The sequence below is a fragment of the Elephantulus edwardii genome, unplaced genomic scaffold (genome assembly GCF_000299155.1).
Source record: "Elephantulus edwardii isolate Elephantulus edwardi_28Jun2011 unplaced genomic scaffold, EleEdw1.0 scaffold00201, whole genome shotgun sequence".
NCBI lineage: Eukaryota > Metazoa > Chordata > Mammalia > Macroscelidea > Macroscelididae > Elephantulus > Elephantulus edwardii.
This window is the reverse complement of record NW_006399951.1, coordinates 5,481,910-5,494,401: the sequence shown is the minus strand read 5'-3', so window position 1 is coordinate 5,494,401 and position 12,492 is coordinate 5,481,910. Positions and strand designations below refer to the sequence as shown.

Here is a 12,492-nt window from a genome sequence, read left to right as displayed (position 1 = left end):
TATTCATATATTCATATTAATAGATGCATATTCATACACACATGAACCATAATGCATCTATGATTGCACAATGAATAAGGAAAATGGAAAAGAAATGGATGCCTTTGAATTCTGGTGTTGGTGAAGAATATTGACTTGCCAACAGAACAAATCTGGCTTAAAACAAGAAGCAGGCAGAATGCCCCTTAGCAAGGACAGCCGGACTTCATCTCACATCCTGTTGGTGTATTATCAGGACAGGTCAGGCCCTGAAGAGAGACAGCATACTTGGGAAAGCAGAGGGTCAACAAGAAAAAAGCTGGCCCGTGATGAGATGGATCGAGACAGGAGTTCAACAGTGCACGGGGCACAACAGAGACGGGGCAGCGTGGTGTGGTACACAGGCTCTCTGTGGGTCACAATTAACATGACAGCACCCTGTAACGACGTTCGGGTGTTAGAACTTCTTCACAATTAAAAAAATAGATGATAGATAGATAGATAGATAGATAGATAGATAGATAGATAGATAGATAGATATAGAGTCCTTGTTGCTGTTAGATGCTGTTAAGTTGGTTCTTAGTCACAGTGACCCTATGCACAGGACAGAAGGAAGCAAGAGGGGACCCTAACAAACACACGGAAATGCTGTCCAGTCCCGAGTCGTCCTCACAATTGTTGCCATATTTGCATCAGTCCATCTCATTGCGAACCTTCCTTCTTCCCGTTGGCCCTTCAATCTACCGAGCATTGTGTCCTGCTGAGGGCATGGTCCTTTCTGATGACACGTACACCATCTGTGAGACGGAGTCTCATTCCCAACATTACCTTCAAGGAGCATCCTGGCTGTGTTTCTTCTAAGACAAATGTACAGCTTTGGGCAGTTCACTGTGTATTAAACACTCTTCACCCTCCCCATAATTCAGAGGGCTCACTTCTTCAGTCATCCGTGTGCACTGTCTCACTTTCACATGCATATGAGGTGACGGGAAATATCGTGGTTTGGGTCAAAGTCCTCAAAGTGCACGCTTTACTCTTTGACACTTTAAAGAGGTCCTTTCTGCACCCTGTTTTGGTGGCGTAGGCCGTTGTGCTGCTAACTCAAAGGCCTCGGCTCCCCGGGAGTTCAAATCCACCAGCAGCTCCGTGGGAGACAGACAGGCAATCTCTTCCCATTAGTTTGTTGTTACTGTTCTGTGTCGTTGAGTCTCCTGTGACTCGTAGTGACCCTGTGCACTACAGCTCTCAAGCCTGCCCTGTCCTGAGCCTGCCTCACTGTCTCCGACACGTCTACCCCAGTTACTGGGTCAATCCACCTTCCCAGGGTCTTCCAAGACCCTATCCAGGGTCTTCCTCTTCTGTGTTGTCCCTCCACCCTTCCAAGCATGATGTCCTTCTCCAAGAACTGGTCCCTCCTGGCCACATGTCTAAATTTACAACCTCACAAACCCAACAGAAGGTCAACTATGAGTCACTTCTGACTTGACAACAATAAGTGAGTGACTGAGTTCCACGCCCAAGAGGGTGCAAATGGTTAAACGCTCAACTACTATTAACCAAAAGGTTGATGCCTCAAATCCACCCAGATGTACCTGGATAATCTGCTTCCAAAATGTCACAGCCATTAAAACTATGGATGAGATTTCTCTTGTGCACACAGAGGGTCGTCAGTGAATCAAAGGCAGCTTCACAGTCTGTCATCCACCCCACATTCCCTAGAGGCCTGTGTTGCTTCCCCCTGCACCCCTCCCACACATGTACTGAGCCAGTTCATGGGGTGTTTGATTCCCCTCTCCCTCCTCTAGCCACCCCCACCCCCAACTCGGTCCCACTCTTCTTTGACCAGGAGGGCTTGAGGAGTCTGCCTCAATTGCTTGTCTGACCATCTATCCCAGCAAGGCCTGCTGATTGGAAGAGCCCAGGACCCAGCTGCCTTCCTGGGCCAGGTGGAGAGCTGGCTTGTGGGCTCATGACTGGGGAGGAGGGTGGCAGTGAAATAGTAGAGTGGACAGACGGCCGCTGGCACTGGAACTGGGCAGTCCCATGTACCAGCCGCAGGCCAGGAGGATCAGGCTTCTGAACAATTGCAGTAAGTGGCCAGAAGGGAGGAGGGCGCGGCTGAAGGAGACCAGGAGCTGCAGGGCGAGGCAGGATCGTGGCAGCTGTCTCATCAGGAGGCAAGAGGCATGTGCATGGGCATTGGAACCTGTTCCACCATTTCCTGGCATTTCCCGGAGTAGAATGGGAGCGGGGACAGCCCAGATCCAACAGAAGAGGTATGGCAGGCCCCCCAAGAAGCTGCTCCATTCTAAGCCATGGCACCTTCTTTGAAAAGCCAGTGTCCTACTTACCCTTCCACAATGTTCTCTTCTCTGATTAGGAGGGATTGGGGGACACACCTCATCCTCACTTGCTTCTAGAAGCAGATACCCTTCCAGAGCCTGTGACCCATGTGGCCCTTCACCCAGAGCCCAGGAGTCTGTTGTTGCCTGAGACACTCACATGGATGTGTTCTTGGAGGCTGTGCTGTTTCCCCAACTGCTGGAGAGTGGGATCGTATGGAGTCCATACACTGAGCTCTGGACAGCAAGGATAAACAGCACCAGGACAGCCGGGACCCCTGAGAAGTGGGACAGAGGTTCAGGAGAGCCAGGGGCAGGGGCTGACCCTGGGGTCCCCAGGACTACAGAGGCAGAATTCCACCGGGTAAGGGTAGAGGAGAGTGTTCTGAGCTCCAGGCCCCTGCACGGGGCCCAGCTTCAGAGCAATCTTCCTGGCAGTCTTAGATGATGTCAGTGGGGCCCTAAGACAGAAAGAGAGTGGTGGTGATTGTGGACACACAAGGCAGATGAGGGCAGAAATCTAATGGGAAAGAAGGTTGGAGAACTGGCGAGGAATAGGAACAATCAAGGCAGAAAATAGGAAGGTGATGGTGGTGCCAGTGATTGTGGGGATAGAAATGGTGGTGAGGATGAGGGCAATATGATAGAAGGGGATGCCGTGAACGTGGCGGTACAAATGATCATTCAGTGAGGCTTTTTCTAGCAATTGGCTTTACCACTCACACCATATGGCTGGGTCTGATGATGGAAATAAGGTATGTAGAACACTCACAAGCGGATTGGGAAATTTTGCCATTCCACCAGGCTTAAATGAAACAGATTCAGGGACATAAATCAGGCATCTCGCTGCCATCAAGAAAGAAGAACCAAAATTCAAAAGACAAAATAAAATAATTTGTACTTGATTTGCATAGTTAGATACAATTATTATTACTAAATAGTATTTTAACAGAGATAAGAGTCGGCCTGGAGCTCCGCAATAAACCTCTTATCTCTTGCTGTTGCATCTAAATAAATAAATAGATAGATAGATAGTATTTTAAATAACTTTAAAGTTATAAGAATACCTAAACAATGATTAAATGGCTTGATTATCACTAAAAAAAAAATAACACCAGGGAGGAGCATGTTCTTTGGAGCAATTCACCGCACTTGATCACAAGGAAAGCTTTTGTTAAAGGATAAAGTTCAATAGGTCAGAACGGACAAGAAAGAAGGAGAAAGAGATGTAAAAAACAAAGGCTGGGGAAACAGAAAAGTTGTTAACTTGCGGGAATGTAATCAATGCCACAAAACTAAAGGTTTATGAACTGTTTTATGGAAATCCAGCTTGCTCTACCAATGTTCACTCATATCACAATAAAAAGTTTGAAAAATTAAAAAAAAGAAAGAAGAACCAGAGCGGGGGGGATTGTGTACCAACGAAGGAGTTTTTCTTTTGCTTTTCAAGGAGAGGAGCGAACTGGAGGTGGAGGTGGGGGTGAGGAGAAAAGTGCAACAATGAATTAATGAAATTCCAAAATCTCTGTAGATGTTCATTGAAATTAATAATAATAATTAAAAAATGTGTAACAAAAAGAAAGAAGAACCAGCAAGGGTAGCAGCATCTGCTTTGAACCTGACGTCTCTGCATGAACAAGTGACGGAGCTCTGTAGCATCGGAGGGACTGAATGAGACTAAGACAGTGGCAGCAGAGATGGCAGTCCAGAGGGTGGCAGGAGTCGTAGAAACGGTGGCGGCAGCAATGGTGGTGGGGAACCGGAGGTCAGCAGGAGACTGGGCTGAGCTAGAGCTTAAGACCTACACGGCTGGAGCTGAGAGCCTCAGGTCTAGGTTCACAGGCAAAGCGGAGGGAGCTGCAGAATTGTCAGAGCTGAAAGAGCTTTTCAACACTGCAGAGCACACCGGAGGTCAAAGGTAACAGGCTGAGGGTCAGAGAAAGGCTGCAATCCTGACTAAGAAGAGGTTGCCCTGACTGAAAGGGTGCATCCTGACTGTTTCCAACCTGGATTGTAAATTGTTACGTCCCTAATAATCCCCATAACTGTAAATTGTCACTTCCCTAATTGTTACTTCCCTAATAATCCCCTTAACTGTAAGTAAGCATGAGTATCCTCTGTGAGTTCTGTGTGGCCATTGCAACAAGTTTAGCAAATCCAGTGGCACCCGCTTCCCAAACAACATGCCTCTGGAAACTCTATGAATTTTGAAAAATGTTGGTATTTGTAGAGGGGCTTCAGGCCTTTTGTTCATAGGGTCCCTATGAGCGCACGACTCGAAGGCAGTCAGGAACAACAGTGTGTGTGTTTGTGTGTGTACTTATATGCTTTTATAATAAATTTGCTAATTTGTTACAATGGCCACACAGAACTCACAGACAATGCTTATGCTTACAGTTATGGGGACTATTAGGGAAGTAACAATATAAGTTTTGGTAAATATTGATAGTTGTAGAGGAGCTTCAGGCCTTTTTGTTGAGAGGGTCTCTATGAGTCGTGCTCGACTTGAAGGCAATCAACAACAGTATAAAATATACTGCATTGAAACAGATGAGGGAGAGGACTGTTTCCAAGGGATATATGAGTAAATGTTATTGTTAAGACAGGAGTCCAGAACAAAGGTAGCATAGTGGAGTGGACCTGGGGGGAGGATTTGAATAACAATGAAAGAATTTTTTTTCTTTTACTTTTCAAAGAAAAAAGCTAATTGGGGAGAGGGGTGGGCAGGGAGAAAAGTGCAGCAATGAATAAATGGAAATCCAAAGTCTCTGTAAACTCTCATTAAAATTAATTTTAAAAGAAAAAGGAAAAAGTGAGACGTGTTAGAATTATAGGAAGGCAGGGTGCATGAGGCTTGTCTAACCTCACAGGGATTGTCTTTTGCGGCTGTTACTGTTGATGAGGATTCTTCCTTTGTGAAGTTAGTGAAGGTCTGACTGCCACGTCTCTGCCCGGCACACTGTTTTTCCAGGAATGGGAGTGGTATTCGTGGTAGACGGGAGTGCTGCGAGTGATGGCAGGTGCAGTGTGCTGGAGGGTGTGAAAGTGATGGTGGCGACGGTGGTGGTGGACGTACAGGTGATGCTATGGGGATGGTGGTTCTGGAGGTGGAGGTCATGGTGGTGGAGATGGAGACGATGGGTCTGCTGTTAGAGGCAGGAAGACAATGACAATGACAGTGATGATGATGATGGTGATGTAAGAAGTAGCAGCGGAGTGCTCAAGTGTGTGATGACACTGCTCATAGGAGTGGTCATAACCATGAGAGAAAGGACAAGAAAGAAGAGAACAGGACAAGGTCATTGCCCCACACACAACTGGAGATCCCAACAAACAAGGGGACGCGCGCTTACCCCAGCCCACCGCACAGAGCTTGAGCACGTAACGATGGATGTAGACGTTGTAGACACGCACGAAGAGAAGGTAGAGGTTGAAGCCTTCCATGGCCATCCAGGTGAAGCAGCTCAGCAGCGCGTAATGCAGGACGGCGGCCAGTGCGGTGCACGCGGACGCGGACACAGACGGTTTGGCCAGGAGGGTGCTCAACAGGAAGGTGGAGTTCAAGAGCAGGGCAGAGGCGTGCAGGTTCACGTGGATCTGGGCTATGGAGTCACTCTTCTTCCTGAGGGTGAGCATTGGCCTTACCGGCTGGGGGAAACCACTCAGTAGAACCGCCCCTGCCTTTATAGAAGGGAAACCGAGGTCAAGTTGGAGCAGGGTCCCAATAGCAGCCACACAGCAAGATAGATCTTCTTCTACCCTGTCCCCTGCCCTCAGGAGGAGCTCAGCCCTCTGTGAGGACCAAGTGGGGGGGAAAGTGGAGGTTCTGAGCAAAGTGCTGGCACTGCGCAGGAGGATACCTGGAACGGAAGTGCAGCAGGATGGTGAACAGTGAGGCCGTGACGGAGATGCTGCAGCCCACGAGGGAGATGTACCTCAGAGGGGGCAGCAGCTCTTCGGGGATCGGGTCCCGGGAGAGTTGCTGCAGGAAGGAAGGGAGAACTGGAGGCAAGGAGAAGCATGGACTCCCATCTCCAGGCTCAACTGCAGGGGCCTCTCCAGACTTCAGCTCTAACACCCCCTTCTTTGTTTTTAAATTGTTATCATTATTTTTTTTTTACATGTACCATCAAATTGGGTCTGACTGGCACAGGAGGAGATTGCCCTCCTTCTCCAGCAGAGCATCTGGTGGATTCAAACCGCATACCCCTGGGACTGCAGTGCAGCTTCTTGCCACTAGGCCACCAGAGCTCCCTGAGGCCCCCTTCTATATAATCCTGCTCATGGTCCTGGCTTGACTATGTCCAGAGCAGGCATAGCGGCTTTCCCCTGTCCCACTCCCAGCTCCACTTTCTCTGAGAGATTCTCTATTTCCCCTGCTCTTAGCATGTAGGTGGCTCCATCACTTCTCCCACTGGGAGTAGGAGGATGCATCAGGCCTGGTCCTCCTTCCTCCTGCCCATGATAAAGATTCCAGGGATGAACAACTGAACTGACTGGAGCAGATCTACCTCCATCAGTTGGGTCAATAAATGACATGTGTTGGGCCAATAGGCTCAATCCAGCTGCGAGAATTAATTGGAAAAGGGAAGCTATCCTTTCAGCACCCTGACCGTTCATAGGCAATGAGCCTGGAAGTGCCAGAAGCCGTATTGTTATCCCGTGGGGGATCCCGCCTGATGGTGAAGCCAGAACAGCAAATGCAGCTGAAAGACAAAACACAGCACTATTTTGGCAATACCGGATGAGCCCCTGGATCAAACCATGCCTGAAGCTTCCACCAGGCTTTTGGAGAACAAGAGTCCATAAGTTTTCCTTTTTTTCTATTAAGCCTGTTTGAGCGGGATTTTCTGTCTCTTGCCCCAGACTTTGCCTTGCTCCTCTATCCTGGATGTGGGGTCCTCTAGAGTTCTGACCATCTCCTCATTTAAGTTAAATGCACACATACCATGAGAACAGCAAAGTAGCTGAGGTGGTTACAATGGCAGATCACCTGGGTAGGTGAGGGCTGTTCTGTGTGGCAGCCCCTGGGGCTCCAGCTCCCCCGCTGCTTCTCACTGGTTCCCTCCTCCCAGAAGGCACAAATCAGTCTGTAGCCTTCCTGAAGGGAGACATTGAGTCCGATCAAAAGGGTGCAGGGGAGGAACTGTGGATTAGGGTCCAGGACTTGTAGGGATCAAAGGTGGCCAAGGTCTGGTCAATACACACATTCTATACCCCCGGGCCACAAAGACTACATTAAGGATGGCCACACGTTCCTGTTGGACATGTAGGACTCCATTCTGAGACCATTGTTTGGCAAGAAAGGGTCTGCTGGGAAAAGGGAGAGAAAGCCAGGTGCTCCAGCAGGCACCTTGTGATAGCAAAAGATAATCAAAGTAGGAGCATTGCAGAGAGACGAAAAGAGATGAGTTTTGATATCACATCGGTCCCTGGATCCAGCCGTGCCTGAAGCTGAACTACCCCTGGACACTTGCACCACTTGGGTCAATAAAGTCTCATCTGTGCAAACACTGCCTTCAGTTGGCTTTCTTTCAAGAATCCTGACTAATGCAATAAATGAAAGCTGATAGACAGGAATTATTTCTTGGGCAGAAATATTCACAACGTGATGGGTTTTTAAATCTTCAAAACCTTTAGGTGATTGTAAGCTTGCTTCTAGGACGGCACTCCTGGGTCAGGCTTGGCCAAACCAAAATTGAAGTGAGAGCCACAAAGGAGCACGAGCGGGGTGAGAGAGGGGACACGTCAGAGGTACCAGGCTTCGGTTGTGCCAGATGCTGATGTTGATTGGTTCTTTGAGGTTGTCCACGTGGCCGTGGTCCAGCCGTGCACCAAGGACATAGTTATTGAGCAGAGAGGAGCCGGAGACATCCTGGAAGGACGAGGAAAGAAGAGATGGCTGGGGGGGACACAGGGAGTTTCTGGAAGCAGTGTCAGTGCTGTTTAGCCCAGCACTTCACTCTGGGATGAACTTGAAAGATGCCACCCACGTGCACACCATGGCCAGCCTCTGAGCCTTCACATTCACTGTTCCCAGTACCTGGAACACCACTCTCTCGGAGTCCCCTCCTTTCCTTCCACCTCCCAGCTGATGACTGCATGCCAACCTCATGCCCTCCACCTCACCATGCAAACAGAGTGAAAAAGACAAAGGCACCTTCTCCAGAAACTCTCCTGGACTACTCACTGAAAACAGCCCCACCCACCCTGACACATCACCCGAGATCCGGGGTCATCTCTGTGGCTATAACCAGCCCTGAGCAAAAATTAAGTCTCTATACTTCTACACTAAATACTGAGACAGAGAGCTCGCTGAGGTCAGGGGCCTGATCATCTTCTCACCTCCCAGGGATACATAGCAGGTTTCTTAAGTCTTATTTACTTATTTTAAGTCATATCACATCTGTAAAACATGTTGCATTAAGCAAGTCTGCTGTCAAGGACCTCTTTAAAGTGCTAAAGGGTAAGACTGTCAGTTTAAAGACTAAGGTGTGTCTGACCGAAGCCATAGAATGTTCAGTTGCTCCACATGCATGCCAAAGTTGGACCCTGGATAAGGAAAATCAAAAAAGAACTCATGCCTTGGTGTTGGTGAAGCACACAGGGATACCAAAAGAACAAAGCAACCAGCCCTTCTAAAAGGCATCGTAGCCAGGATATTCTCTGGAGGCAAGGACTGTGAAACTTCACTGTGCATACTTTGGGCATAGTTGTTAAGAGGGGTCAGTCCTTGGAAAAAGACAACATTCTTGGAAAAGGGGAAAGGTCAGTGAAAGAGAGGAAGACACTCAAGGAGACGGACTGACCCAGTGACTGAGCATAGCAGAGATTGTGAGGGGGAATATTTTGATCTGTTTTTAAATTTGTTATGAGTGGGCTCAACAGACTTAACAATAGCATCTGTAGGCCAACGGGGAAAATGAGGTCTAGGAAAGAGCAATTGCTACCCCAGGCTGCAAAACAAGCTCTCACCAGCCCTGGGCTCCCTTGGGGCTGGTCCTCAGAAAGGTGTTCACTCTTGCCCTCCTTAGCCCCACCATGGACACCCACCTGGAAAAAGAAGGAAGTGTAGAAGTAGACGCAGATGAGACGCAGCTTCCTGGGGGTGACCTCGCAAGCCTTCTGGGTCAGCTCAGCTGGGAACTGCATGGAATGGGGGGCTCGGGCCTGGAGAGGGCCATGGACAGCCTGAGGCTGGGCTTCAGAGCTTCCCAACGTGGACCCACATTCTCAGATTCTCTCCCCAGGAAGCATTCCCAGCCTTGGCCTGGCCACTGGAACCATGTCTCTGCCTGGAACCTCTGTCCGCTAGGCCCTCTCCCCTAGCTTGAGTCTCCTCCTCCGCTGTCTAAGATCCCAGACCAGCCCTTCGTGTTGCTGGAGTCTTGAATTTGCATTTCTTTCCTTCACCTGACACCTTCCTTCTCTCCCAATCCCACGCTGGGTCTCCACATCCTAGTGTCCTGCACCAGCCAAGCATCCAGCAGGTCCTCAAAAGGACCTTGTCTACCTGGCCTGCCCACTGCTGCCTTCTCCAGACCCCTGCCCAAAACTGCCCTCGAGGGACCCCAAAGCCCTCTTCTCTGTGGCCAAAGGCAAAAACTTCAGCCCCGTTTAACAGACGAGCCATTGCTGCTAGCAGAGCAGAGCCTGGATCCCAGAGAGGAGGGCACAGCCTGGGTAAATGCAGAATCTAAAGCCCGGAGGATTGCTGGGGCTGGAAGCCGCAGAGCACCCCACCTCCTCAGCCTCCGCTGACCTGAGGGGCCTGCCTGAAGGTGGCACTGTTGAGCGAGAGGCCAGCAAAGTCACAGTTAAGCTTGAAGGCCAGAGACTGAATGATGGCCTGAGACGACTGCTCAGTCAGGTTGCAGCCCTCAAAGGTGACATTCAGCAGGGTCTCCTCCAGCTGTCGGATGTACCTGTGGGTGGGGAGGCTGGTGAGGGAAAGCAGGAACTGGGGCGAGGGGTGGGGGCGAGTGAGGGCTCCAGACGGCTTCCCCGGCACACTGCATATGCCCTGTCATTCCCAACCTTTTCACACAGTTCCCTCCAGCAAGCAGACCCAGACCTCCCTGCTGCACCCAGCTCCTCCTCCCACAAAGCCTGCCGGGTTCATTTGTCATCACCTCCTCCAGAAAGCCTTCCCTGACCGCTCCCCACCCCATCAGCACTGAATGGAGTATTTTCTCCAGTGAAGTTCTTGGTCCGTGTTAGTATAAGAGATGCTCAGCCTTTGACACACAGACCTGCGAGAACCCCAGAAAGCATCTCAGAGCCCCTTCCCATAAAAGGACACAAAGACACCTCCCCCAGGAGACAAACTCTCTGAGGGCAAGGGCATAGCTGCCCTGCACAGACAGCACTCAGCTCCAGGCCCACAGTGGGCGTTCCACAAGTGCATGCTGAATAGCAGTTAAACAAGCCGAAGATTGTCTGCGCTGTCTAAAGGTGCAGGGAGGCGGCAGGGATGCCTCACGGACTCACCCAGCGGGAGGAAGCTTTTCAATCCTAGGTTTGGCCCTGGTCCTCCTCTGCATTTCCTCCATAAGCTCTCGGAGCTTCTGTGAAGTGCCTGTCGGGACTCAGAGTCACTCTTCTACCTCAACCTCCACCCTGAGCCACCCCCGGCCCCACCGGACTCATTACTCCCAGATGCTCCACGTCACTTCCCCTCAGTGCGTCAACAGAGCCCTTCTCTCCATCCACGTGGCTTTGGGCCTTCCATTTTTCACAGCTCAGCCACGGGCTAGACTAGGACTGCCTCCCCCCTCCGCATTCAGAGGAGCCCCTTACCCACTGTCCCGTTCTGAGCAGTCACGAGGCAGAAGCAGAGGAGAAGAATCCCACCGTGATCCATCTCTGTGCGCGGGAATCCTCCAGATTTGGCTTCCGACCCTGCCCAAGAGAAAGTCCACGTCGCCTTCATTCCGGTAAAGAGCCCCCTCCATACCGAGTTCACGTCCAAGATCGTAGCATAGATTTTAGAAAAGGATCATAATGACGATTGCAAAACTTGAAGAATGTCATCAATCGCATGAATTGTATGGGTAGAATACAGGTTTCAGTTTTGGCAGGTCTTACTGTACTTGATCAAGGTCCTGTATCTAGACTATATAAAGAGCACATATTATTCAATCATACTATTCAATAAGACAAACTCTCTAGTACAAATGGGGCCTTATTTGGACAGCCACTGTGCTCAAGAAGATACTGAGGGCAAACTCTGGTGGCCTAGTGGCAAGAAGCTTCACTGCAATCCCAGAGGTGTGCGGTTCGAATCCACCAGATGCTCTGCTGGAGACGGAGGGACAATCTCCTCCTGTACCTGTCAGATCCAATTTGATGGTATACACACACACACACACACACTAATTTAAAAAAAATTTTTTTAAAGAACATACTCAGATCATAAAGAAATAAATACAGTAAAAGATTCTCAATATCATTAGTGGCTGTTGTTGTTGTTGTTGTTGTTGTAGTGTATCATCAATTTGAAACTGACTCATAGCTGATGCTCCAGGAGGTTTTCAGAGGCTGTTAATCGCATGGGAGGAGATAGCCCAGCCTCCCCTGGAGCAGCTGGTGGATTCGAACTGCGCGCCTTCAAGATTGCAGCGCAGCTTCTTGCCACTAGGCCACCAGAGCTCCATATTAGTCATTAGGAAGGTCAAGGGGGGAAAAAATCACAGTGCGATAAGTGTGACAGCACACCTACCACTGTTCAAATTCGAATGACTGACACCACCAAGTGCTGCTAAAGATAGGGAACAACTGAGGGGCTCACACAGGGCTGCGGGGGATGGAAAATGACAGTTTCTCCTGAAGTTAAGCATACACTTAAACATACATATGAACATTATACCAGCAATTTAACTTCAAGGTATTCACCCAAGGAGAATGCAAACGTGTGTGTACACAAAGACCTGTATACTGATATTCACAGCAGCCTTATTTATAATAGCCAAAACTACATAAATAGCCATAAACTGGTGGGGGGAGGAAACACAATGAAATAGTAAATGCTTCTAAGAAATAAAAATATCTAAATTGCTGATGTGAGCAAAAATAGAGCTAAAATTCGGAATCGTTATATTAAAGTGAGTGAATGCATTTCACCCCAGTCAAAATAGCAAAATTTAACAGAACAGCAAGCAACAAATGCTGG

At 49.2% G+C, this 12,492-nt stretch overlaps 1 protein-coding gene across 1 annotated transcript in view; it reads right to left on the bottom strand.

Moving 5' to 3' along the window:
- GPR114 (G protein-coupled receptor 114) overlaps window positions 1-11,275 on the bottom strand; it is a 16,227-nt gene extending 4,952 nt beyond the window's left edge. The window contains exons 1-8 of the mRNA XM_006897143.1: window positions 11,175-11,275; window positions 10,084-10,246; window positions 9,375-9,491; window positions 8,080-8,196; window positions 7,270-7,422; window positions 6,182-6,303; window positions 5,675-5,943; window positions 2,482-2,599 (exon numbers count right to left, since the gene is read on the bottom strand). Coding sequence (XP_006897205.1) covers window positions 2,482-2,599; window positions 5,675-5,943; window positions 6,182-6,303; window positions 7,270-7,422; window positions 8,080-8,196; window positions 9,375-9,491; window positions 10,084-10,246; window positions 11,175-11,275 — 1,160 coding nt within the window. The remainder of the gene's footprint in view (window positions 1-2,481; window positions 2,600-5,674; window positions 5,944-6,181; window positions 6,304-7,269; window positions 7,423-8,079; window positions 8,197-9,374; window positions 9,492-10,083; window positions 10,247-11,174) is intronic.
- Between the last annotated feature and the right edge of the window lie 1,217 nt (window positions 11,276-12,492).